General features: G+C 41.9%; 1 protein-coding gene across 1 annotated transcript in view; it reads left to right on the top strand.

Annotated features, from left to right (window-relative positions):
• The window catches only part of RAB11FIP4 (RAB11 family interacting protein 4), a 1,128,176-nt gene that overhangs the window by 453,406 nt on the left and 647,909 nt on the right, over positions 1-26,861 (top strand). The window contains exon 2 of the mRNA XM_069200002.1: positions 15,330-15,417. Coding sequence (XP_069056103.1) covers positions 15,330-15,417 — 88 coding nt within the window. The remainder of the gene's footprint in view (positions 1-15,329; positions 15,418-26,861) is intronic.

Here is a 26,861-nt window from a genome sequence, read left to right as displayed (position 1 = left end):
TAAAATGCTTTTCTAAAATGCTTTTCAAACCGAATTTGATGTGGTGTAAGTTTCACTCTGATTAGGAGGGTGAGGCCTACTATTCCTATTAATTACAAAGTCGGGGAGGGCTGTTCACCTAGTATAAACTATTACTCTAGGACTGGCTAACTCCTAGGGTTTAAGAACTGAGTGCTCTTCTGTGCTGATTGTTCTTTCCCTGAAAATCATTGGTACTCATTGTGATGAATAATAATGAGACACATTCCTCCATTCCAATGGTTATTTCTGTTCCTTTTATTACTGTTCCATACTTTTTTCTTCATGAAGCGAGCAGCAAAACAGCCAACAGGTTTCGCCCCATCTTGGCATGCAGGCCTGAGACATTTTCAAGGCTCTAGTTCATGAGGGGAGCCCCCGCCTCGTGGGATTAGTGATAATAGCCCCAAAATTGGTGTCACTTTGAGTTCCAAGTGTGATTGGTCTTGGTCTGTAACTAGGACTGCGGTAACCATTCAAATGAGACCACATCGACTGGAGTGAAGCCAGAGTCCAATACTGGTACTCTAACTGAGAACTGCCTTAGAAAAAACTAATGTAGAAGAATTATCACTCATTACCAAGACCAAACTGCACTTACCAATGAATTTTCGAGAAGCAGCAATCAGCAAAGAAAAGCACTGAGTTCTTAAACTCTAGGAGTAAGCCGCATAACTCAAGGGGAGGGAAACGGAGACAATGTGAAAATTTGGAAAAAATAAAATAAAACGCATTTACCTCAATGCCCCTGTTCCTGCTGCCTCGCTTGCCGCTCCTCTTGTGCTGTCCTAGCATTCACTGGGACACCAGCACAGGCTCCCTATGCAATCATAAACGTAGCATGAAAGCTGCACCAGGATTAGTCTGAGCATCTCGGACTGCTGCTCAGACACAACCCTGAGATCTGTGCATTATCTCCAGCCCGACTGGTAAACACAGCCGGGCTGGAGAAACCTTAATATGCATGTGTGTTTGGCCCATCTGAGACGGTCGGCCAAACACACAATGGCACTCAGTGCAAACCACTCCTCCTACCCGCTCCGGTGACCACCTCTCCCTGCACTGCTGATTAATAAAACAACTATTGTTCTCTTTTTCTGCTGCCGGCTCAGCCAGGGGTGTAATGCTCCTTTGCCATAGCGAAGGAGCCGCCCCTGGGATTAAGCCAATCTAGGGCAGTACTAGGTAATCAGCACTCTGCACTCTCTTCCACTTTCTGCAGGTCTCCGTTTGATGAAGTATGAATCCATGTGGTCGTGCTTGAGGCTCTCAGCTGAAGTGGAATGAGAGCTTGGAGGGCAGCATACCACCTGGGTTTAGCTCAGGGACAAACTGGGCTTTTATTCCATTTGCTAAAACAATTTAAGGCTGGGATTGAAAGCTCAAGACCGCTGCTGTTGCCTGTTTCACTTTCCCACACTCCCAGAGAGGTTAATTGAGGCAAGCACAGGGCGGCTTCAAGAGAGATAAAGAAGGCGGGAGTCAGGGAGGAAGAGATAGGAGAAGAGGAGACAGAGAATGGATTAATGGAAAAAGAAAGTTTGATTGAGAAAAAGAAGGGAGCAATGCTTGTTTGAGGTTCTTAACCAGGATGGATTTTGATTTCCCAGTCCCACCCTGGGTTTAACTCGTGCTCACAAAGTGTACCCTTTAACACAGCTCTTCCTGTCTCAGACGTGATCTCACAGTTGTGGCCCGGTCCTGACCTTGCTCCCAGCAATGTCTTTGTTATTCATTTTTGTGCATTATTTTAGCTTGATGTTAATGATACTAACTATCCTTATACCTTGCCAACTGCATGGGCAGTGCAGGAGCCCCCCCCGGAACCCCATTCACCCCTTCTCCGTCAGCCTTTACATGGCGGGGGTACCACCATGTACTTACCGGCGGAGAAGGGACTCATAGTCCCCAAGGCAGAACTGCTTGCAGTGCTGCCCTGGTGGATTAGGACCGCCAGCATTGACAGCGCCTCCTGTGGAGGAAATCTAGCAGTGCTGGCAGTCCGACCATTGCGCAACCGCCACGGTCATAATGTGGAGTGGAGTGGAATTATGGGTAGTGGAATTATGTGCCATGCTGTGCAGTGTAAGTATGTGGATAGTAATTATGTGGTATTGAGTGTACTGGAATTATGTAGAGTGGTATTATGTGTCATGGAGTGTAATTGTGTGGAGTGGTATTGTGTGTAGTGGAATGGCATGTAGGGGAGTGGAATTATGTGGTGTGGTATTAAATTTTGTGGCTTGATGTGGAATTCTGTGGTGTGGATTGGATGCATGTGGTGTGTAGTGAAACTGTGTTGTTGTGTGGAATTATGTGGTTTGTTGTTTAATTATGTGGTGTGGAATGGAAATGTGTAGAGTTGATTTGGGTGGCGTTGAGTGAAATTATGTTGAAGGAAATTAAGTAGCATGGTCTGGAGTGTTTTTTGCATGTTACACACTGCATATTACTCAGCCTGTATGAGTTCATATCACACTGAAGAGACCATGCTGGAGCTTCTTAATTTATGCAAACTTGAATTAAGCATTTCTTGTTTACCCAATATTTACCAGGCAATAAACATAAAGGAAGTCAGTGTTGCTCTAGCAGTCAGTGCTCCACTAATACCAACATTCAGGAATATATTTATGTGTGTGCATATGTCTATAAACGTGTATATATTACATATACATGAAATAAAATCAAATAATTAAAAAAAAGCTTCCCTCTTCCTTTCCCATCATTCTGGGACTCACAGCCATGCTTGCAAGACATCCCTCTTTTCTAACGTATTTATCCCTCTAGCAATATCTCCACAATTCCCAATAACATCTCACATCTTCAGTTTTATTAATCAGCTTCAATTAACCCAACCCTGTTCAAAACAGTACAGTAAATGCAAGAGACACTCCAGAGCAGAAACCTAAGGACCCTAATGCAACTCATCCTACTAAGAAAAGGTACCCGGGAGTCTGGAGCAATGTGCTACTCGCTGCAGAGCTCTTCGGCAGAGCCTCATTAGGGCTAGTAAGCACTATGTAAACACGATTTACCATCGAAGCAATTTAAATATTCATGGCATCACATGTTAAAAACTTCTCAAAACAGTTTGGATTTAATATGATACAGCATGTAGTATCCTTTATACTCCGACATGTCAAGACGCATGTCTGTAATATGAGTGGCAAATCAATACTTCTCGAGTAGCTTTCTAAACCCTCCATATACAACTTTCGCAAAAAAATATGAGGAAATCAATCCCTTGTCCCTCGGGTGAGTGGCGTCAGCTGTTAAGGATACAACAAGCTTAGTGCCCCTTCTCGGTGAAAGGCCTTTGTATTCACTTAAAGGAGCTATGATGTGCTGTCAAAATAAAGAGCTGAGCTTTCCAGACCACAGGGATTACATCCTGAGATAACCTTAGTCACGAAATCAATTCAGAAAACACGTTTTAAGATTACTGCATCCTCCTGTTAAGAAAAAAAAAAAAGATGAAATGAGCTCACCAAACAGAACAAACACACACTTACCGCAAGCAATGCAATATCACTGTACAAAATGCCCAGAAAATACTGGCAGCAGGTTAAAAAAGATATGCATGTGCTTCTCTTTTGGGATTTAAGCTAAAATGACATCCTTTACTTGCACACCAGCAGCACACTGAAGTTTCCGGTTGTATTGCGCCATTTACAGGAGCAGCTTTAATGTAATTCAGGCCTTTTATGTAATTCAGGCCTCTGTTTTAACACATCGGAGATCAAAACTGAATGCACAAAAACACACGTCGTGGCGCGAGAAGACAGCTCCGTGTAAACCAAAGGGGACATTTGGGAGACGTGTCCATACTTTGTTCCTTGAGAATGAATGAACTGGGGTTCATAACTCGCTTCTGTGGATATACTTGTCCATACAATATCGCTACTTGAAAGGGAGTTTAATGTAATGTGATCATTCACAAGACAACGTGGGTAGTTACAAGTCTGTTTTTGAAAAGTCACTGACCTTGCCTCTTGTCTGCAAAGTAAACATTTCCCAGCTGATGATCCCTACAGTGGTGCACACCAAAGATATACAGAGTTTGAACAAAAAAGAAATACCCGCAATCCAGCGTCTTTGAACACGTGGCATACTTAGTGCTACAAAATGAAAGTTCAGACCTTCAAAGAGCTTTAAAAGTCTTTTGACTTGGCACCAAAGACCACAGAGCCCTAGAGTGAAAAAGTAAAAGGGAGTTTGTGCACCCAGGAGGAGGCAGTGATTTTTTTTTACAAAAGGAAAAGGAGAGCAAACTCGTTTATTTTCAAAGGAAGGGGAGTGATTAACATGCCAAGTGTCTGATCTGATTTCTTGGGAGAGAGAGCTCCTTGTTGGAAAGAAGCCATGCTCTTCTGTGAGGTTCTCATCTCTCCTCGCTGCCTTCTGAAACAAGGGGTGCATTTCACAGGCTTGCATGAAGGAAAACATGACATACAGTAAAACATTCTTGAAAATCCATGCAAGCTATAACGTTGCGTGTTTCGGTTGTTGGATTAATGCAGGGCTTTCTTGTTGGAGGCAAAAGCATCTTTGCAGCACAGCAGGCAAGTACTCGTGCGAGCACTGGCTCTCGAGGTCTCGCAGGAAGTCTGCTTTTGCAGAACTGTGCCTTGGGACAACAGAACATCAGAATGCAAGGGCTGTGCCACTTTTGCCAAATCAGTACTGTCATGACAAAATATTTGACTAGCTCACAGTGCCTTACTTGCCCTCCTAACCTTACAGAGTGACAAGTACCTGTGGCAATCCAGAACGCACAACAGTCTAGCCCCCTTTCTCAGGGAAAACTGGAAAACAGGTCAGTCCTTTTCATACATTATCTCGGCCATACATATCAATAGCAACAGTAAAAAAAGGCACAATGAAGGTACACAATATATTTATTGCAACTAACATAGTCTATTATAAAGCAGATTAGATGTGTTTACAATACTGACAAAAATGATAAAAGTCAGAATAGTGGTTAGAAAACTGTGCAACATAAATAGTGCTACCATAATACAAATCTACTGGCCTTACCCTGTGATTGTATGCACAGGAAGGCTAGTATTATTATTCATGATCTCTGGGAGTGGAGATCTCCCTACCCCTGTTTGCGCAGTCAAGTGGTCCTCATAGGGAAGTGTAAACCCAGTTTACATAAGGTGCATGCCCCGGAGGGTATCTGTTCACCAGACGTGCCAGCTCTGCTAGAATCCTCCTCTCTAAAAATTAACACTACGGGACCTAATTTATAAGGTTAGCTTAATATGGTAAAACACTACTGTGTTATGTCTATAGAAGCCTGAGAACGATTGCTGAATGGACAGAAAACCTGGCACTTGTTGTGTTCAATGAGCAGTCAGAGAATGTACAGAGTCTCAAGAAAGTGGCTGAACAGCAAGTAAAATTACAGTGTGTTTCAAAACAATGGTATGAAAGAAAACATTTGCAATATATAACAATGCAAGACAAATACATTGTAACGTCTAGAGTGCTAAGAAATGAGGCATAACTATAGTGAGTCAATGCACAGGCCTCATGACAGAGGGAGGGCAAACAAACACCCAATACCTTGTTGCCATTACAGTGCAGTAAAAATAACCACATCTATTTCCCTTAGGGGAAACCATATTAATTATCTTGCTAATGTGAAAACAGGTGAGTGATTTCATCCTCTGGTCTCTGCTGCTACAGTCTTTGTGCTCAGATATGGACTATGCAAGGCCAGTTATGTGTTTCCAGTTTACATTAAAATCCCATGGCCTGAGTGAATGGTCTTAGCCTCAAAGATCAGCGGCCATAATCGGTGTAACTAAAATAAAATCACATCCCATTAGAACAAGGGGATTACAACAATGGCAAAGCAAGTAAGCAAGTCCGTAAAGTGCATAGTACGTTTAACAGCGATATCACATGTTGTAAGCAATCTTAACTGCGCTCCAAGGATGCAGTAAAATACGCTTACCTAAAAATTGTCCAGCCGTTGCCACATCCATAGCCTGGATTATCTTAAATGCACAACAGAGGCACTGGGAGACGCGTACTGATGTCATTTGGTTCTGCATCATGTGAAATATAGTTGCATATGTAAGCGGCATGAACCTCGCTAATAATACTGTGAAAATAAGTTTCATGCGCAATGGCAGCGTGCTTTTTATGCATTCAATAAGTAGTAAAAAGGTGAGAAAGTTAAACAAGTGGTGGCTCCTGCCTTGAACGAGTGAGGGTTTTCCAGTCGTGGTGCGATCGCGCAGCCTTGGGTGAAGTTCCTCTGGGGCAGCAGCGTGAAGTGCTCTGCTTCCCCAAGAAGCACTGCACTCATGAGGATGTGTAGGTTCCAAGACTGTGCAAGAAATGTGAGCATCTGGCAAGGGAGCCACAACGTCCTAAGTGACCCGTCACCCATTTAAAAAAATGAAGTAGTCCCTTAACAATGGATTAAAATGACTGCTGTGTATGTTTAGCTACAGTTAGTTGCTGATCTCAGGGGAGGGCCAAAGTGGAGAAGAGGCATGATGCATGCATGCCAAGACCAATTGGGTGAAGGAGTAATGGAGCAGTGTGGGGGCCAGCAAATCCCAAGCCTATGAGTGGGCTTAAGCCCACTACAGTAGACACAAAATGTCTGGGTTCGAGAAAGCTCTTGCGCGGCATCTAGAGCTGACACCTAAAAATGGGATTAACACAACAGCAGACTAATGGATGAAGCCTAGCTGAACACCTGTGTAAGTAACTATTCTATACCCATAATTCTATTAGAAGCAAGATGTCTTTGCTAACACCAGCCTAAAAAAGCTAATCGGTCTGGCCTTAGCTGCCATCCCGTTGCCTTTGCTAATGCTTTTTGTAATATGTTTGTAAATGTTCTTATACATAGATAGCTAGGCTTGCAAAGATAGTGTTGTAAAGACAGACATATAGAAAAGTTTGCAAAGAAAGGTAGTGTTGTAAAGACAGATTAATAGATACTGTTGCATAGATAGATAATGATGCAAAGTCAGATAGATAGAGAGGGTTGAATAGATAGTGTTGCATAGATAGATAGATAGATAGATAGATAGATAGATAGATAGATAGATAGATAGATAGATAGATAGATAGATAGATAGGAAAGGACATTGGAATCAGCAAAGCTAAAATTAGTAATGCTAAAACTAGTAATATGAAAGTTGAATGACTATATAAACAAAACATATGGGAGCACTGAAAGCACACTAGAAAGCCACAAGGGCAGAACATTCAGACTAAACTGGTTTACAAATATAACTGCAGTGCTCAGTTAAAATACATATCAGCATGACATACAAAAGTACAGCTAAAAATGTACTATTTTGCTTGCATACTAGAAAAATGACAGCTTCACCAAGAACAATTTTAAACGGACACAATTTGATATGCTGTGAAATTGCAGCAGCCAGAAAAACTGGACACTCCAAACAAAAATGTACATCATTAGCACCTGAACTGATAGGATCTGACAAAGCACAAATGTGCCCTGTGTTCAACACGGTTAAGCTGGGAGAAAATGTCCTGCTATCACGTTTGACTCTAAACAAAAGGCAACACCAAAGCAATAAATTAAGTACAAAAACACTGGCACTGAAGAGAACTACATTGTGTGCGGATGTGAAAGAGCACAATGCAGTCACTCAAAGTGGCGTTATCCACTGGCTGAAGTGGGCTGACCCCCCGCCACGTGCTGTGTGCTGTAATGGGGGGAAGCAAAATGTGACTGACACACCAACAGCCCAGTGGAAGCAGACAGCTGGCAGAAAGTCCCTTTAAATAAGTAAAGCACACAAATATTTTTAACACTAGACCTAAATGAGGTATGTTGAAAATGCCAAACAATGCTGATCAGCATCAACAAAAAGCTGTCAAAATTAAAATGGACTTCCCCAGCATGATGATATATACTCATGCATCATTATGCATGCATGCATTGGTATCATGATTTTTTTTTTGTATGAGTGGTCTGGCATCATATCATTTATGTGTGCATACTTCATTGGGCATACTTACTCGTCATGACCATGCAACAGCCTTTTTTTTTCAATTTTATGTAGTGCAAACCTCGACTCGAAGGTATTGAAGTGCTTTACATGAGCACCAGTTATCTTACACAAAATCATGTTCATTTTTTGTAGGCACTGGGAGATTAATTGAGTTGCCCAGAATCACAGGATGTGTGTGGTATCTAAATGATTCCTGGAATGCTGAAACAGAATTTTGACCCCCATTCCAGGTCCAGTGTGGTTCTATTGTTGTAGTTGAGCCAGCACCTTGAAGCTGTTGGAAGTGAGGTCCTACCTAACTCTGGATGGCCTTATCTTTACAGTGGTTATGACGAGTCAGAAGCACCTCGACATCACTACCACTGGATGTGCCCTACCAATTTCCTATGCCGCACAGAAGCTTTTAGGATTAATGCTTTGTCAAGTCTCAGCAGTGTCACTAACACACAGACCTTGGGATAAGGACTTTTGTTCCTCAAATTTATCTCTTCTATTGAGTAGTCACATTCCATGATCCCTAGAGGACATTCATGAAATGTATTGTGTGCGCATGTAGTTTTACAGAGAAAAATGATGTGTACTGTGCAAATGACCTGTTTGACAAAGTGAAGAGATACATGCCATGCATGTGTGCCATTTGACAAAGAAAAAGCTTTATAGTGTACAGCCTAGAGATGTGCTGCCTCATCTACGTGTATGGATATTGAAGAATATCACAATGATGGCGAAAAAGCAGTCATGGAGATGGTGTGTGGTCTAACCTACTTCACTGTGAGCTCGTGCTGAGACAAACCAGTCACTGAATCTGTGTGTGGTCTAATCTTGGTGTGTTGTGCGAGCACTGACATTTTTCACAAAGCCTTTACCCCAATTTAATCAAAGGTTTCCTTTGCTGTGGAGCTCTGTTTGATGTGAACATTGTCCTCATTGATTTTTCAGTGCTCTTCTCTGCTGGGGTGTATCTTTTCTTTGAACAGAGACATCTGGTTCCACCTTGGAGCATGTTCTCAAAGAACAGGGCTAGATTGCTGTCAAGTGTAAGGGTAGATGTGTTTAATAGAGCAATCAAAGAGTGTGTGTGTAATTGTGAATATCATCCTGAAGGGAACTGAACTGTAGAGATGTTTAATAGAGCAATCAAAGAGTGTGTGTAATTGGAGATGAGTGCTGGCAGGAATTGCAAGAATTGTATCAATAATGTTTTGTATGCTTGTAAGTTTTCTGCACCTTCCACAACAAAGTTCCATTTGAGATGTTTAAAGAAATGAAAGCTAGCACAGAAGTGTGTCCAGGATGGATGTCCTGGGGGGGAAATACCAGTGTCCAATGGGATGTGGATAATGGTTTCAGGAAGGAAAAAAAAGTCAGTGGCAGATCGTAAGTCCAAGTATGATCTGCGTATAGCTGTTTCGCAAAACAACTTTAGTGTTGGTGAACTAGTATTGATTAAGAATCCTGTGAGGGCTCGCTGCATCTCCAAATTCTCAGGTCTACTTAAAATAGTGAAAATGTATTGCAATGCAGTGAAAGTGGAGGATGGGAGAGTTTGGAATCTGAGCAGAGTTGTGGCTTACAAAGGACCTACATCTTTTATTAGTTAAATTAGTTAAGAACCTTTGTTTGTTCATTTTTCATATCTTGATGCAATTGTTGTTCATGTAATAGTATTTATTGTTTTTTAGATAGTATTGTGTATAATATGTTTCCAAAGTCTTGTATTTTGTGATTTTGGTATCTTGTGTTTTTGTTGAGATGCTGTGTGGGGAAGGTGTGGTATATCCAAATTAGTCATGGAATGCTGTAACAAAATGTTGAGCTGCATTTCAGATCCACTGAGGTGATGTATGTAAGGTCTGTTCTGGCATTTGAGCCAGGACCTTGAAGCTGCCGGATGTGAGATGCTTTTAATAAATAACCTAACCTACTTAACGCTGGATGACGTACAACGTTGATCTGACGCCAGCATTCGAGCCTGGTTCCCCAATTCCAAAGTCAGCAGCTCAGGCAGTAACACCATACCTGTTTTTTTACATTTTATTTCACCATTCCAAGATGGTGGGCAGCCGTTTTGGAACCATAAATCAAAATAGAATATTACACTAAAGCACATTCTGTAGGAATGAGCAACCTCAAGCGAATTGCAGCTCCTGGGCCCTCTGAAAATTACATTATTAAAAAAAAAAAACAGGATGGGGAGGGCTGAGTGACCAACAGATAAGGTTAGCTTAGATAAATAACCAGAAGGGAGGGGCGAGGATGCAACAGAGGAGCAGGTACTTAGTAAAAAAGGCAAAAAAAGCAGAGCTCGATGGGGAGTGGTGTGGAAGCAGTTGATGAGTTTGATGGGGGTGGATATGTTAATGGTAAAGCAGAACACAGACGAGTGAAATCAAGAGCACACGTGCACTTCCATGCAGTAGAGAAAGCAAAAGAGTAAGTACTGAAATGATCTAATAATCCTTTCAACGGGAGACAGCTAAATCTGCCACAGGCAAGACCCAACCAGATAATGTCATGGGATTTTTAAGTCAGTTTCCGTGGGGTAGATGACACTCTTCACCTCACACTTTGCCGTTTTCTTCCGGCAAAGGTTTTTGACACTTGATTCTAAAACATGATTTTAAAAGCATCTGACTCGTTTGAAGGTAGCCAGCTGGTGTTATTTCCGAGAATTTATATTGATTGCTTTTCCGCCGAGCAGCACGGACTGCTGCTGCTGGTGAAAGCTGTGATCACGTACCTGCTAACAACGAACTGTTCTTGAGAAATTGTCTTCCTGAGGACCACGGACGGGGTTTTTTATACCTCAAAACGCGAATTAAAAGAGCGAGTACATAGCCCAGGAGAGACACGTTGGTGATGTTGAGGAGCTGAAGGGTGTTTAATTTAGCGGGCAGTGCCCTGGCTGGCAAACAAGTGAACCCTCGAGTCACAAATATGTCAATGGCAACTTCAGTCCTCCCAGAAAGATAACACGAGGCGCAGGCGTCAGTTGCTGACTGGCCAGTCTTCCCATCCCACTTTCCAGGTTCCCCTCCCACCAAGTTTTTTCCTGGAATCTCTGTTTGTCACCCCCATTGTCACCCTTCTTGTATTCCCTGACCTTTAGAAACCTTTTCCCATATGTCATCCCCAGGGCCGCTTTAGGACTGGTGGCGCCCTGTGGGATAATTTATTGTGCCCCCCCCCCCCCCCCCCACCGCCCCATGACCTCCTCCTCGGTTTCACTCACTACCACCCGGCAAACATTGCTCTCATCTCTCCATCGCTCCCCTTTCACATACATTCATGTGTTTTAAAGCACTTGTAAAGCCTGGCTTTACTAATCCACTTAGCTAGCCATATAAAATACAGGGGCTGTTTAAGAGCTCCTAGCGCCATTCCAGTGACACATTAGTGTCATTTTTTTACTCTAATGTGGCATTCGAAGGCTAAAAACGTTGTGCCATATTTACAAAGTTGCGCAATGCATGCATTGCACCACTTTGTATCCCTTTGCACTACATTATGCCTGCGCCAGGCATAATGTAATGTGTGCAAAGTGGGGGGGGGGGGGGAGTAGGGAGAGAGAAGGGGGGGGCAAAAAAGTGGTGCAAAGAAATCTGGCAGATTTCTTTTCGGCATTTATTTCTGACACTTTTAACGCCTGCTCAGAGGCGTTAGAAGGAGGCATCTGTTGGTTACAATGGGCCTCTGGGTGCATTGTAGGATTAGCATCAAACATTTTTACGCTAATCCTGCAAAGCGCTGGACTAGCGTAAAAAATTCTGACATTAGTTCTCTAACTACCGACATGTTGTGCCGTATTTTAAATATGTTTATAACACAGTGGTGTTAGGGGAGTGCTAAGGGGTGCAAGAAAAGTGGTGAAGCGCCACTTCTTTCAAATATACCCCATAGGGGCATGTTTAAGTTCCCCTAGTGCCATTCTAATGCCACATTAGTGTAATTTATTTTAAGATAATGTGGCGTTAGAAGGCCAAAAACGCTGCCCCACATTTACAAAGTGGCACAATGCATGCATTGCGCAACTCCGTAACCCTCTGCGCTACATTATGCCTGCGCCAGGCATAATATGTGCAAAGGGGGCATCTCCTGATAGGGTGAAGGACCACTTTTTTCAAATATGCCCCAGAGGGCAGTGCTTAATTTGTAAACAAAAAGGTGGCGTGCCCAAAGCCCTCCTCTTATACAGGCGGCTGCTGCAACTAAATGTGTGAACACCGAATACAGAGGCAGCATAATCCTGAAGCCATCTCGGACCTCTTCAATCCATTTAGAGGCACTCCCTGTCCCTTCAGCTCACTGTTCCGGATTTCTGCTTTTTCCCATTGTGACACTTTTTCATTTTTCTCTTCCTCCGACATTCCCATATGTATCTTTTTCTTGCAGTAAATGTTTGAGGCAGAAAAACAAGCGCCGGTCCTCAAAAATAAGTGCCAGTGCTCCGCACTGGAAACAACAAACACAAATTAAGCACTGCCATAGGGCTGTAGTTAAGAGCCCCTAGTGCCATTCTAACACCATTTTAGTGTCATTTTGTACGCTAATGTGGCATTAGAAGGCAAAAAACACTGCACCATATTTACAAAGAGGCACAATGCATGCATTGCGCCACTTTGTAACCCTTTGCGCTACATTCTGCCTGTGCCAGGCATAATGTATGCAAAGGGGGCATCCTCCCATTAGGGCGGCCAAAAAATGACGCGTCATTTTTTTTCAAGCACTTTTAACGCCTGCTCAGAGCAGGCATTAAAACGAGGCTTCCATTTGTTACAATAGGCCTCTGGGTGCCCTGCAAGATTAGCGTCAACATTTTTTATGTTAATCCTGCAAAGCGCCAGACTAGTGTAAAAAAATTGTGATGCTAGCCCCCTAACTACCGCCATGGTGCGTCGTATTTTAAATATGGAGCACACATGGTGGCATTAGGGGGGCGCTAAGGGGCGCAAGAAAAGTGGTGCTGCACTGTGTGCAGCACCACTTTTCTTAAATGTGCCCCATACTCCCATCTCTCTCTTTAGCAGGAACATTAATAACAAGAAGTATCTTGACATTTTAATTGTTTCTTAAAGGCTAAACGCACAAGGAACTTTTCAGCAGGTGCTTTTAAATCTCAAGTTTCGGGAGTTATTGCTAAACACAGGCCCCCCCTGAGGTCAGCACCTGCTGCGGTCGCACCGCTCGCGCAGCCCAAAAGCTGGACCTGGTCACCCCTTGCACTGCTAAATGTCGCTCACACAGTTCCTAGAACAAGTTTGTCACTAACACCTCTGTCACATGGCGCCATTCCTCTTCTATCTGCTCCCATCAGATGAGCCACATAGGACAAATCCCTCACCATGTGCTGGTACTCCTGAAAAGCACCTGATTCGAGCATCTTCAGTAACCTTGTGCTCATATGCAAACACAAGCATTGTTTGGCTTTTTCCTGACTGACCACTGAAACCATGTGGTCCCCAAGGTCTGCCATAGACCCATGTCCACCTTAACCTTCCCCTTCCTCTGTCCCTTCTCCAACTCACAGCTACTTCCTCCTGGAACTGACGTTCATCAGCCCTTCCTCTCTTGCCCTCACTCTCACCAAACCATAATCACTTCTATTCCCATTAGCCTCCTTCAGCTGCCTCACGAAGGACCCACAGCAGCATGCATTCCCTTCTTCAGCTGCTGCCGTTCTTCCTTCACCGTACTATCCTCAGCTACCATCCCTCCTTTCGAATCATTAACTCCTCTCATGTTCTTATACTTGTCCCAGTCAACCTCCCCACACCTGTCCATCTTTATCACAGTTCCCTCAAACTCAAACTTGTAGTTCTCTGTCCTATGTTTGATCTCACTGCCCTGATGTACTCTACATGAAGGGCTAACAGCTGTGCAGACACTGGAACAACACTCCGGGCATTGCTCATTGTGGAACTCGTCCAATAGCCTCTGCCTCTAAGCATCATGTCGTTCGTATACTCTGGTGTATCTGCTCTACTGAGGCTGCCCAATACACCGGGCACTCATGTCAGCCTTTCAAATTCTCCATGTGCTCTGGTCCCTGGATCACACCCACCCTCCTCTGTCTGCCATGCAGTTGGCATGGTCTCCTGGCACTCTGTTTCTAATCCTGTCTTCCCTATCTTCTGTTGACAGCCCTTTTACCCCCAGCCTCTATGCTTCAAGGCAGCTCTGACCTCAATCTATGCTCCGAATTCCCATCCCTGAATCCACTGCCAACATTCCTTGTGTCCATCACTTCAGTCATTGGGGATTCAACAACTTTTTCTTCCCTGCCGTAATTGCTTGATGTCAAGCAGGCCTGAATGTTAACTGTGACCCTTTCACCCCATTAGAGAAGTCTGAATAAGCTCCCTCCATAATTGGGCCAGCACCACAGAGGCCAGCAGGTAATTCTGCTCCACTTGGCACAGAACCCTAAGGGCCTCTGCCACCTCACCTGACATTGTTACCTTCCAAACCCTGACCCTTGTCACATTCCAAACCTTTAACCGCTAAACCTACCACAACATCTCTTCATACCATGTCATTCTCCCAACTAGACCCAACTAACTAACTCTCTGCTTATTTACCATTTTTACAAACATTCCCTCAGCTACCCAGAGGTGCATGGAAAAAGGCAAATCTCAGTCAAAAGGCTGAAGATGGCTCTTCACAAGCATCCTCTCTGCTGAGGAATCACTTGCCAGCTCCTCCCAGCAACATCACTTTGCGTCTGCTATCCATGATGTCTCATCCGTTTCCACACAGAGACCTCATTCTTCCACTTTCATCCATACGTATTTACTAGCATCCACATTTGGCAGATCCCAGGTTATACCATTGTCTAGCAATGGTGTGCCCGCTCTTTTGCCTCACCGGAACACTCCACTCTAGAACAGCATAACTAGGCCAGGAGCATTCTGCTTTCCTTCATTTAACCTGCCAATGTCTGAATCACTGCAGAGCTGTAACACAAGTTACACAGTTGAGTACAGGTCATGGTGGCCAACAATACAAGTAGAAAGGTCAATCACACTTTATTCGGCAACAACAATCCTGTTGCACAGTATTAATTTGGGTATGGTTGGGCAGAGGTTACTGTCAGGTAGCTCAGACAGACCTAATCTACTTTTGTGGCATATTTACTTAACAGGTCCTATTGAAGGGGCATACAGCGTGTGCATTTAATTGGAGATTATAGTCTTGTTTCATGTTTAGTGCTATTCGAAGTACATTTCTTTACAAAGTATGGCGGAATAAGCTGGAGAAATTGATACCAAACAATGTAATTCTCTATGTTTCATTCAGGTGGAGAAGCTCGCCAAGTACTTGGACCCAAATGACATGGGAAGAATAAATTTTAAGGACTTCTGTCGTGGAGTTTTTGTTATTAAAGGTAAGCAAACTACAACTAAGAGTTAGAGTCATAGCCATCCTTCACTCTCAGTCAACATCCTTCCCAGCACAAACCCTCAACCCCACATTTCATTCCTGCTTAAAATACATCTGCTCCTCTAAACTGTGTCACGAATGTGATCCTCCAGTCACATTATATCCACAGGAGCTGAAGAACACCAGGAGGGCACCTTTGTATGCTGCAGTGTACAACTGTGATTAAAATTGATTAGACTGTAGAAGGCGATGGGTAAAAAAGGTACCTAGAGATTTACCAATGGTTCGAATTGATTAAAGCATTTACACCCATCACCTTTGGTTTGGTTAAGGGAGTTGTGGATCACGATCTTGTTGTGGCACAGGAATAAAACTGCACCTCATTGATAAGTTGCTTGTGTTCCCATTTACACAGTAGGTGGTCTACCAGCTATAGGGAGATTGGGACCAGCTATTGTTGATGTACCTTTGGTGGATCCACGTATCTAGTGGCACAGAAGAGGTAACATAATCGAACAGAATGCACTCAGTAATTATTTGTGGATCAGATTAATCTAAGGATTTGTATCTATCACTTCTGGTATGCTCACATGGTTTTGGCATGAGTAAAAAGTGAAAAATGTGCTTTGAATGTTTAGTGTAAGGCAAAGGATTATGGACTATTCAAAGGACCTTCAAATACATGTAGGCTGGTATGTCAATCTGGAGTAAAAAGGCACCTGGTGTGGCCATTAATGCAGTGCCTGTGCTACCCTTCATGCAACTTTTGCCCAGGAAGTGACACTATGATAGGTGGCACATGTGTGTTTCAAAGGGAAATGCAACTTCGAAAGTGAATCATACAAAAGTCTTTATCGTATTGATGATTCTACATAAGTAATCCTTTTTAACTCTAACCATAAATGCATTTTCATGTGATGTAAGCTCGAATCACTAATAAAGGACATAGCTATTGTATTTTATTTATAATTTGTATGTACTGCTTTTACGGGAAAATGTCAAGAGCGCTTGTTATTGCTTATGGTAAAGAGCTATTCGCTCCCTTGCCTCCAACTCTATTGTGGCGACGCATACAACATGAGGCACAAAAACATTCTTAGACCTCTTTAGCATAGTTGCTGACAGACATTCATGTGTTAAAAGTTTTATTGGAGGACTCATTTCTCCCAGCAATGTCAATTCTTTTTGTACAATAGGGCTGTGGAGAGGTAGGGTGCTCCCTCTCCATGGTGGAACATCAAGAACCCCTCCTCTGAACACCTACCCATCAGCTTCCCTACCTCTCTAGTGGCACCTTCAGGACCCAACCCCGATGTTTGGGAGAACAGTATGAAACCTGGCACCACAAACTTCACTTTTTCCCTCGCTGTGATTCCTGCTGGCGCACCTCAAGTTTGGTGCTGGCTTTAAGAGGGTGCGAACAGGTTGGTGTGAACTGACCTCTGCTTTTTTTTACCAGCACAGCTTGTGAGAGCCGCAGGTAGTGAAGTGATCTTCAATATTCACTGGAAACCATTTAGGAATAGCTCTTTTCAGGACACTATCACCTAGGGGTGAGCGAAATTTGCAAAGAAAGATGCTTATTTTTGGGGAAATTACACTAACTATGTAAACCAAATTACACCAGCATCTCAAGCAACTTTTCTCCACGAGGGTATTCCTCATAAAAATATCATACAAGATACTAAACAAAGGTGACTGATTAGAGGAAGAAATATATTGATCGAGCAGAAAATGTATCTCTGTGAGACATTTTCTATTCAAGCCCGTCTCCCAAAGGCAAATATCACTGAAAATGTTGCTTTATGTGAAACGGAGAACTATTCATACATTCTGGTTACTACAAATTTCGATAATTACTCAAGACTAGGCCAACGTTACAGAACTTTTGTGCACGCCTAATATCATCCTTGGTTTGCAAGCCAAATACTTATTCTTGCTAATGCAGGGATGCCCATTATGAAATGGATTTGTGTATGTTTTTGATGAGCTTTCTTTGTATTTTATTGCATTCCACAACATTGTGTCCCACTAATAGATTTGAAGTCACTTCTAAGGGAATAAATTGGGATGATGGTATAACTAAGTCACATGGGGAGGGACAGAAACACTAAGAAACAAACTCATGTTCCACTCTAATAATTGGCCAGTCGACATGGATAGCTGGTGCCGCTAACAAATTGTGCAATCCCTTTTAATACGAGACCACAGATAAAAATGGAAGTGCCTTGACAAGTCTATCTAATAGCTTACAGAATTCTAAATGTGCGTTTTACATTTTTACATTAATGGTTGATAGGAGAATGGTATTTTTGAAGTCTAATGAAATTGTTCATTATTTATTTAAAATTGCATGCAAAAAATACATTACAAACACATTTATTTGAGATTTTAAAATATAGATTATTGTTGAGTTTTTAGTGTCTGCTATACAAGGACAGTGGAGGTTCATGCCATTAGGGAAGTCTTGAATGGGTTATCTAATTTGAATCCCTTGGTCTCTTGGCTTCTTCACTGATTTGAGAGAAGTCATCCATGGTTTAATGTCCAGGCCCCTCCTAATGTTTCTCCTGGGTCCTTTGGGCCCTGGAAGGCTCCTCCTCTTAGCTTCTGGAGATGGATGCTTTTGGGCTTTATTACACAAAGGTTGTATCCTTGGTAGTAGTAAGTTGGTTTAGAGAAGAGAGAGCCCCCGCAACTCATAAGTCCTATGTAAGATGTTTGATCCAGTGCTATTAGCCATACTGTAATGAAGATGCCTTTCCACTTGGAAAGGACATTGCACTCCTTTGTTTTCTCCTAATGTAGTGATGGTGAAAGAAATTCAGTGGCCACCAGTCTTGCAGAGGTAGAAATGGTTAGGGATTGCTTTACCAGGTCTTGCTCAGAGACGCTCTACTTAAGGCACAGCAGCCTGTCAGGCAGAATTTCAGAAAGTGTCCCTTTTGGTAGGAATTCAGCCACATGAGTAACTCACCACGCCTCTCTATACAGGGAAAGTGGAGAAATAGTGCAGAAGCCCCTTGCCTAACACCCTGACAAATGCTTGACTTGCTCCGTTCCTTTTTGCACCCTGAGAGAGACGTTTTCTAGCCCTCTACTGGAGCACACCTCCAGCCATGTCTGAGCTCGGAAAGGACCAGAGAAGAGTTTGTGCATACTCACAAGCCCACATGTTTGTGGGTGTTCAAACTCTCAATAAAAGCTCTGCCTTGAACCTCACACTCATGACCCCATTTCCTGATGTTTCACTACAATGTAATTGTACACAGTCATTTTATACAATTGTGCAGTAGTATATTTATTACGCTTGCTAGGAATCCTTTGTGGATGGTGGCATTTCTCCTCCTTCCATGCTCATCTTCACAGTCCTTACCAGAGGCAGACCCTTTTGCAAGCCTTTTTTTCCTCTCCCTTAATCTTTCTCAAAAGGCATAGTCTTTCTTCTATGTTGCATGAGTATCATAAAAACTCCTCCTCCTCAGGTGGCCTACTAGTTTTTTCTGTCTGTGAGATGTACCATTTGCCTTTGAAGGTAATTTTTGTGATGTTAAAGATGTGGCTTATGTACGCAGATATGTTTTAGAAGACGGCTTCATGGTAGGGCATCCTTGGACATGCTCCCCATTCTTGTGCGGAGCTTGTACAGGGAGTGAACTTTTGCATTAGGGGTGTGCCAAGTGGACAATGATTTTCCCCGGCTCTCCTGGCTTCAGATAGTGCATGAGTGTGTGGGTTAATACTCAAGCAAGGCTGCACACAGTTTTTTAGCATCAACTCTCGTCTACTTTAGAGTGGTTGCATGTAATACATTAAATGCAAGCATATTGAGTCTGAGGGTGATGCAGAAGAGGTTATTATACTTTCCTGAAAGTTTAATAGAGAAAGTTGTAACCTGGTCTTTGAGTGACGCCCCATGCAGAGTGCAAAGGACGAATTTAGGTGAACAGGACCAACAGAAGGTTTCAAAAGACAAATATGTACAAGGGCATCAGTTTCATTAATTGCTCAACCTTATTAGAGACATTTTCAATTGCCAAATTAAATCCTATCAGGAAGCAGATGAATTTCATACACAATACACTTTGTTGGAAATTGATGATTTGCCTTTGCATGATGTTATAAAGAACATTAGTGTGAAAGAATTTAAAGACATGGGTACGTCATCCTTCCCAAGATTCCTATCATATTAATAGCGTTTTGAGGGCTCTCATGAGCAGTTTCTATAGATTCCTAAAGTAATTCCCAACGTAGAAAGTCGGGCAACAACCTTCTCATTGGCACTGAAAGAAGCATCACTTTCGTATGCAATTGAAAGGAAAGTGGAAGCATCTTTCAAAAAGGCTTATGCTGCATCACAACATTGAGATATATATGCTGCCTATACTGCCCAAACTTTATTAAAATATTTTCGGATCTTGTTTGAGTGCTTATAGGAGGGAGTTCGGCCCTTCTCAGAATCTAGTGAAGATTGAACTATTAGCCCAGTTCTTATCGGACACAATGTTTAGTGCTGTTTGGTCATCAGCTACTGCTGACTAAATGGACAGTCCAGTGAGAGACAGAATTGCAAAATGTATCCTTCATTGGGATAAATGGGTAAACAATAAATGGGTGCTATCCATTCTAGAGCTAAGATTATCAAACAGAGGTTGCAGTTACTCTTCTGGGCTGTCTCTTCAAGGTAAGGCTCTTCTGAGACTGGAGTTCAAGAAGCAGGTGATGCTGGATGGGAAACAGACTTTTCTAGAGAAGGCAGCAATAATTTCACTTCTGCGGGTGCAGAGAGTGTGTGGGATATATTCTGTGATGTTCTTAGTGGTAAAACAGGATGGAAGCTAGAACCCAGTGCTGAATTTGAAGAGACGTGTCTGTTGTACCTCATTCAGAATGGTGTAATTAAAAACAATAGTTCCATTGATTTCAGAAGGAGACTCTTTAGTGCCATTGGGCTTGCAGGATGCCTATTTTCATATATCCATTCATTTACACAGTCAGCATTACTTCAGTTTTGCCATAGGAAATCACACTTATGAACTCTGAGCCCCTCCTTTGAGTTTGTCAACATTTCTGAGGATATTTACAAAGATATTTGCTTGAAAGGTAGCTTTATTGCAGTTGCAAGGTATTGAAGTTATTGCTCGCATTGATGATTAGCTGGTTTTTGTTTTTTACTTTTTAAAGTCTGAATCCAATGTAACAGATATGTGCAGACATCTAGAGCCTCTGGGGTGCATCATAATTTTAAAGAAGTCAAGTCTACACAGCCATCTCAGCAGAAGAAATTAATAGGGGCCCTGTTCGATATGGAACAAGAGAAGGTGTTCTTATTGTGATCAAGAGTTGAAACTCTACAGTTCCATAAGATGGAGTTATTGCCTCTTCCCCAAGCATTAGCCTGGTCATGTTTGAAAGATAAAGGTCTAATGTCAGTGACCATTATGCTTGTCTTTTGGTTCCATTATTATTTAAAACCTTTAGTACATGATATTCTCAAACACTGGTTTCCGATGACTCAGATCTATGAAATATTAATTCCAGTCCAAGACAAGGTGAGACAGCAGCTCCAGTGGTGGTTTGAGAACCTGCACTAGTCAGTCTGCTTCAGGTATCCAGATCTGGTAATAGTGACTTCAGATGTCAGCTGAAGGTGTTGAGGAGCAATTTTAGAAGTAATAGAGGTGAATGTTGACATATTCTTTAAATTGGAAGGAATTGAAGGCCATTTGATATGCGCTGCAGAGGTTTTCACCTCACCTGGAAGGGAAATCGGTTGTGGTGAGGACCAACAATTAGATGCCAAAAGCGATGTCAGCAGGCAAGGGGGAACAAGAAATCAAGCTCTAGTGGAGATGGGAGAGCCCATTTGCTCATGGGCAGCCTCTCATGCCCTATCATTGAGAGTGATGTGCATCCCAGGCAGGGTGTGCATACAGACAGAGAGGCTCAGTCAGAACATTCCATCCTCCCTGATGTTTCACCTCAGTCAGGAAATGTTCAAAAGATTACAAAAAAACTTAGCAATCCATAGCTCAACGTGTTTGAATCTCATAGCAAATTGCTTGTTCCTGAGTTTTGCTGGGAGATATGATGTCATCAAACTCGAGCAGTTGATGAGCTAGCAATTCGATGTATCCTGTATGCTTGCCCCCCACCCAATTCCCGTTCTCCCAAGGGTACTGAAGAATATTTGGTAGGAGAAAGTGGTGAACATTTTGGTAACTCCCTATTTGCCTATTTACTGCCACAATTGACAATTAAACAAAGCTAACATTTTCTGATTCACAGTCTTCTTTCAGATTTCCAGTCCAGTTACATCAATAGTTGTTAAAGTTGTGTCTGGTGGCATGGAAATTGACAGGATTGCCTTATAGCCATGAAGGGGCTTGAGGGAAGTAGCTGTTGATATTCAGTCTGCTAGAAAACCTCAAAACTTGCCTCGTACTCAACGCATTGGTCCAAGTTTGCTAAGTGAGATAGAGACAAGGCAGTGGACCTAAAAGGTTGTGATCAGTTTAAAATTCTTCAATTTTTTTAGAGAAAGTTTCTGGAAAGGTCACTCTTGCCATCTTTCCTGCTCACTGGGCTGCAATTCAGGGAGACTATAGGTGATATATTTCCGATACTGCCATTAAGTTACAGGCTGCTGAAGTGTTTCGCGTTGAATAAAACAGGGGTTCTCAATCAAGTCACTTCCTGGAAATTTCATTTGTGTTGAAAGGCTTGCAAGGGAAAAAACTGTTCAACCACTGGAGGAGGCTTCTTTTTTCTGGGTTTCAGGTAAAGTGACCTTTTTAATAACAATTGTATCAGTGGAGAACATTTGGTGAGCTTCCATCTTTTTTGCCTGGTACAAAAATCTTTTTCCAGATAACTTGGTGTATAAACCAAATCTGTGATTTAAACCAAAGGTTCAAACTCAGCACCAATTTTCTTAAGAGATAATGTTTCTGTTTTTTGATGGAGAGCTATCATCTTCTGTTCTTGTCCAATTTGGTCAGTCAGTCAGTCAAAATTCTTTATTCTGTCAAAATATGACCATGAAACTACAGCATAAAATTCATAGATATACAATCATAAACCACAATTAGCATATTAGATTGCTAAAACAAAATACAGCAAATTTTTCAATATCAACAGATGATCAGAGTTTATTGGTTAGCGACAAAAAATAATATCACTACCCGACTAGCCAGTAAGGAATCATATGTGATAAGATGAAGCATAAGAGGGAAATTACTAAAGTGCATGACAACATGCAAAGGTCAGAAAGTGCATACATTAGGTTGAATAGCCAAATACAAAAACTCATTCAATACAAACCAGCAAATATAACATGTCATTAAAAGGTCAGCATTTCAAAAGATAATGAACAGTTATGCTAAAAGTATAATTAAAGTAGTTAAGAAGTATATCTCCTCCTTAGTTTTAAAACAAAGGAGATATAATTTAAAACCGAAAAATAAACAATTGGAGACACAAAACTTTGTTAGAAGTACAGCCCTTCTAGATGTATAGTAATATTCATTTGTGTTAGAATAGGGCATAAAAAGCAGGATCTTAAAGTGTGACATAATGTGAAAAAGAGCATAAAGTGTGTTGTAGATTGCGTAGAGACAGCATCACAAGGGCAGAATGGTAACGAGGTAAACCAAGAACCTGACAAGGGAGATGCTACTAGGAAATTAACCATGTTCAATCTTAGATGTGTGAGGTACAGTCTGTACGCACAGTTCTTTATCCAGGGTAGATACGGTTCCACCCCAGGGGTGGTAGAAATTGGCACATAGTGTACAATTGTGACCATTTCAAGTGATTTGTGTACTGTAACATTTTCCTTATTACTAAAAAACCTTTGTATTACCAGCTCCTTAGTGTGCAAATTGATACAGGGAGTCAACACATAGAGTCACACCAAACTCACAAAAAATTTTCTTAACATACGCTAGCCAAGAAATAGCGTTCATGTTACTTATTTTGAGACAATCCTCTAACACCTTATAAACAAAAGATTAGTCTCAGGAGTGGCCCATAGTTTCAACCATATTAATATATGTGCCACTCTTACTTGATCCTCCAGATAACCTAGGGCAAGTTCAAGATGGGTGATAAAACTTGAGGCAGATTTTGAATTAGCCAACAATCAACAGAAATTTTTTTTTCTTCTGCCTGCAAACTCCCCAGTCCAGAATATCCCCATGCACCTGCACCACATATACCACCTGGAGGACATTTGCTCCTATATAATGTAGACATCTCTCTAAGTGGCTTGTGGCCTAGTTTGTTGGCAAACATGCAGATCAATTTGCTGGATGCCACCAGTTTTTGAGTTCTCTGATTGATGTACCTATCCCAGGACAAATTAGCATCGAATAAAATGCCAAGATAATTAAAACTAGGGACCCTGACAATAGGAGTCTCCCCAATAAGAAAGCTTTTTGATCTCGTATTTCTTGGGACACACATCAGTATAAAAGATTTTTGCTGGTTGACCACTAACTCATTGTTAGTTGTCTCATCAAATCCATAAAGCCATCTAAAAGGGCCTGTGATCAAGAGGCTGTGCAGGCGATAAGGACAGCATTGTCTGCATATAAAAGTACTAGAACCAAACGATGACCAAGCTTGGGAACGCACTTTACTCGGAGGGTAATACTGAATCTGGGGCATTTATATAGAATGAAAAAAAGAAAACGTATCAGTTTACATCACTGTCTTACCCCCCTTGTAACTCTTATGGGCTAAGTACAATCACCATTTTGAGAATATCGCACTTTCATTGTTGTATCCCAATGAAGGCATCTAAGCAGATCCAGTAAAGAGGGGTTCAATATCAGCATATTCCATCAGTTCCCATAGTTTTTCTCTGTCATCTAGGTCAAAAGCACAGGAACGATCAATGAATGCCATGTGTATGGCACCTCTCTTGGCTTTGACATATTTCCCTAATGTTAGGGATAGTTTAAGCGCTTGTTCCACAGTACCTACACTGGGCCAGAACTCATATTGAACTTCTGAAAAAAGGAGTTTGCTTTGGCCAAATCTTCCAATATATCCAAGATTACATGCCCTAAAATTTAGACAGAAGAATCTAATAGTAAAATGGGATGGTAACAAGCTGGGAGGTTCCTATTTCCCTTCTTGAATATTGGCATTATTATTGATTGGCTCAAAGAGTCAAAGGGACCCACCCTTATGGCAGCTCTAAGTTCATTGGTCATAAGGTGTGGCAAGAAAACTGTATTGAAGCTAAAAAAAAATCAATTGTACCCATTAGGACCGGGCGCCTTCTTAGCAGCAGCACTCGTAATGGCTTTTGATACGTCTACTACGTTAATGAACTCGCTGAGCCATTTTTCATCAGGCAGATAGGGTTCTACACCACCAATCATAGAGCTTTGATTTGTTACCAAATTACAGGGATCAAAAATGTATTAAAAGGACTCGACCCAGTCTTGTTCTGGAATGTGACACTCAATGCCTGAAGCTGGGCGATCAGAAAAAAAGGGGTGTTTATAATGTCCTAAAATGGACAATTATATTTTAATTGGGCTGCTGCCTCCAGCTCTTCCCAAGCTTTATATCTGATTTATTACTTTCTAATAGCTATAGCCCATTTATACTATTTCCTTACTGCCCTAGGAGCATCTGCGTTACCCTGGGTTATATTAGAGACCCTTTTAAGGGCTTTATGGGCTGTGGTGTAATATGGATTAAACCATGAGTAAGAGGAACAATCTTTTGGTTTCTTGTTTCTGGTAAGCATGCTGGAGGCTATTCCACAAACTCTTATAAAACTGTTGCGAATACTATTCGGATCAGCATCAGGGGAAGAGTACACAGTTGTATCCTCATAGGCATCAGAAATCAGGTTTTGAAAAATGTTACTTGGGTCAATGTGTTACCCTTTCATACGTACCCTCCTGTTAGCTGAATAATGTAAGGGGGGCTTAGCCCTTTTTGGGGGTCTGGGTTCCAAGGTGAAAGAAAAGCTTACAAATATTTTTTTATGATCACTGAAGGGTAAGGAATTGAACTCATAACTTACTAATTGACATGCCAGATCTGCCCAAAGCAGGATAAACTCAATTACACTACCTTTGCCTCTTCCACCAATATCAGGGGATTAAAACAATGTAAGCCTTGTATATCTATTGAGAAATACATGTTAATTGCAAGTGGTATACGAATCAAAGCTTTCCCATATGCTGAATGTGTGAAATGACTAAAATTGTCACCTAGCTCAACCATAAAACTACAAATATGTTTGCGACTATAAATACATCTGACCATATTGAAATCACCATCCCAAATATGCAATATATGGAATTTATCACTAAACCTACTTTTTGCAATGGGCTTCTCCAACTCCTACATAATACCAACCAATTGAACAGTAAAAAATTATAGAAAAATGTTATTAGAATTAAATTAACTGAGTCTCATTGGGTATTAAGACAAAGTTGTTGGTTTACTTGGAGAGGACAAAGGAATTTAGAACCTTCAGTGCTCTGTTTGTATCCTGTAGGATGGGTAGCATAGGCAAGAAAGTGTCTACATCTGCTTGAACAGGTGGGTCTAATAGCTATAATGCAAGCTTTTTCTTTGGAAGTCCATAAAGTTCCATCATTGATACAAGGTAGAACAACCAGGACAGTATCCACATTGAGCCAGAAACTGCTGGGGTCCCGTTAACAGGAGATATGACGAGCAACTGCATGGCCATTGCCACATATGTTTGATAAACATTACACATTGGACCTGAGAAGTCAAGATTCTGTTAGTTTTGCTTCTGTTGTCTTACAAGCTGCAAGCAATTAATTGCATACTGAATAGTGGTGGTGAACACATTCAGGCATTATTCCTGATTTGTTGGTGGCTTTGATTTGTTTTTGTCCTCATATTGAAAGACTAGTTACGAGGAGCATAAAGGAAGGGTTAATGTTTTATTCCTTACCAGCAATCTTCCTTACCATGAGCCCAGGTACTCCTTCCCCAATCCACAACCGAACATCTCTTCTTCAGGTGGCACTTTCAAAGTTTGATCAACTTGTTATGAGCAGGCCACCAGGGGAGAGGAATGTTTTTATGAGACACAAACAACAGAGAAGAGACACTATGCCTTTTGAGAAAGGTTAAAAGAAAGTGAAAAGGCATGTGAAAGGGTCTGTCTTGAAGACGATGCAAACATGTAACGTAAGAACTCGGATGAAAAGCGCTTGGAGTAGGTAATGAGGATTACCAGTAAGTAACAGAATCATTTTGGGCTCATATGTGTGGTTGTGGGTGAACATTGCTTTGAGAAGCGTTCCCATTGTGTGCAGTATGCGTCTGGAGTAGGCAGGGAAATGAGCAGACAAGATGGAGCTGATGGTCATTATCTGCTGGTAAAACACATTCTGCTGCTGTAACCCCTGGCTACGAACTACCGTTGTTATTATGGACAGA

Source organism: Pleurodeles waltl, chromosome 7 (assembly GCF_031143425.1).
Source record: "Pleurodeles waltl isolate 20211129_DDA chromosome 7, aPleWal1.hap1.20221129, whole genome shotgun sequence".
Lineage (NCBI taxonomy): Eukaryota > Metazoa > Chordata > Amphibia > Caudata > Salamandridae > Pleurodeles > Pleurodeles waltl.
The sequence above is the reverse complement of the archived record's forward strand: the minus strand, read 5'-3'. Positions and strand labels throughout refer to the sequence as shown.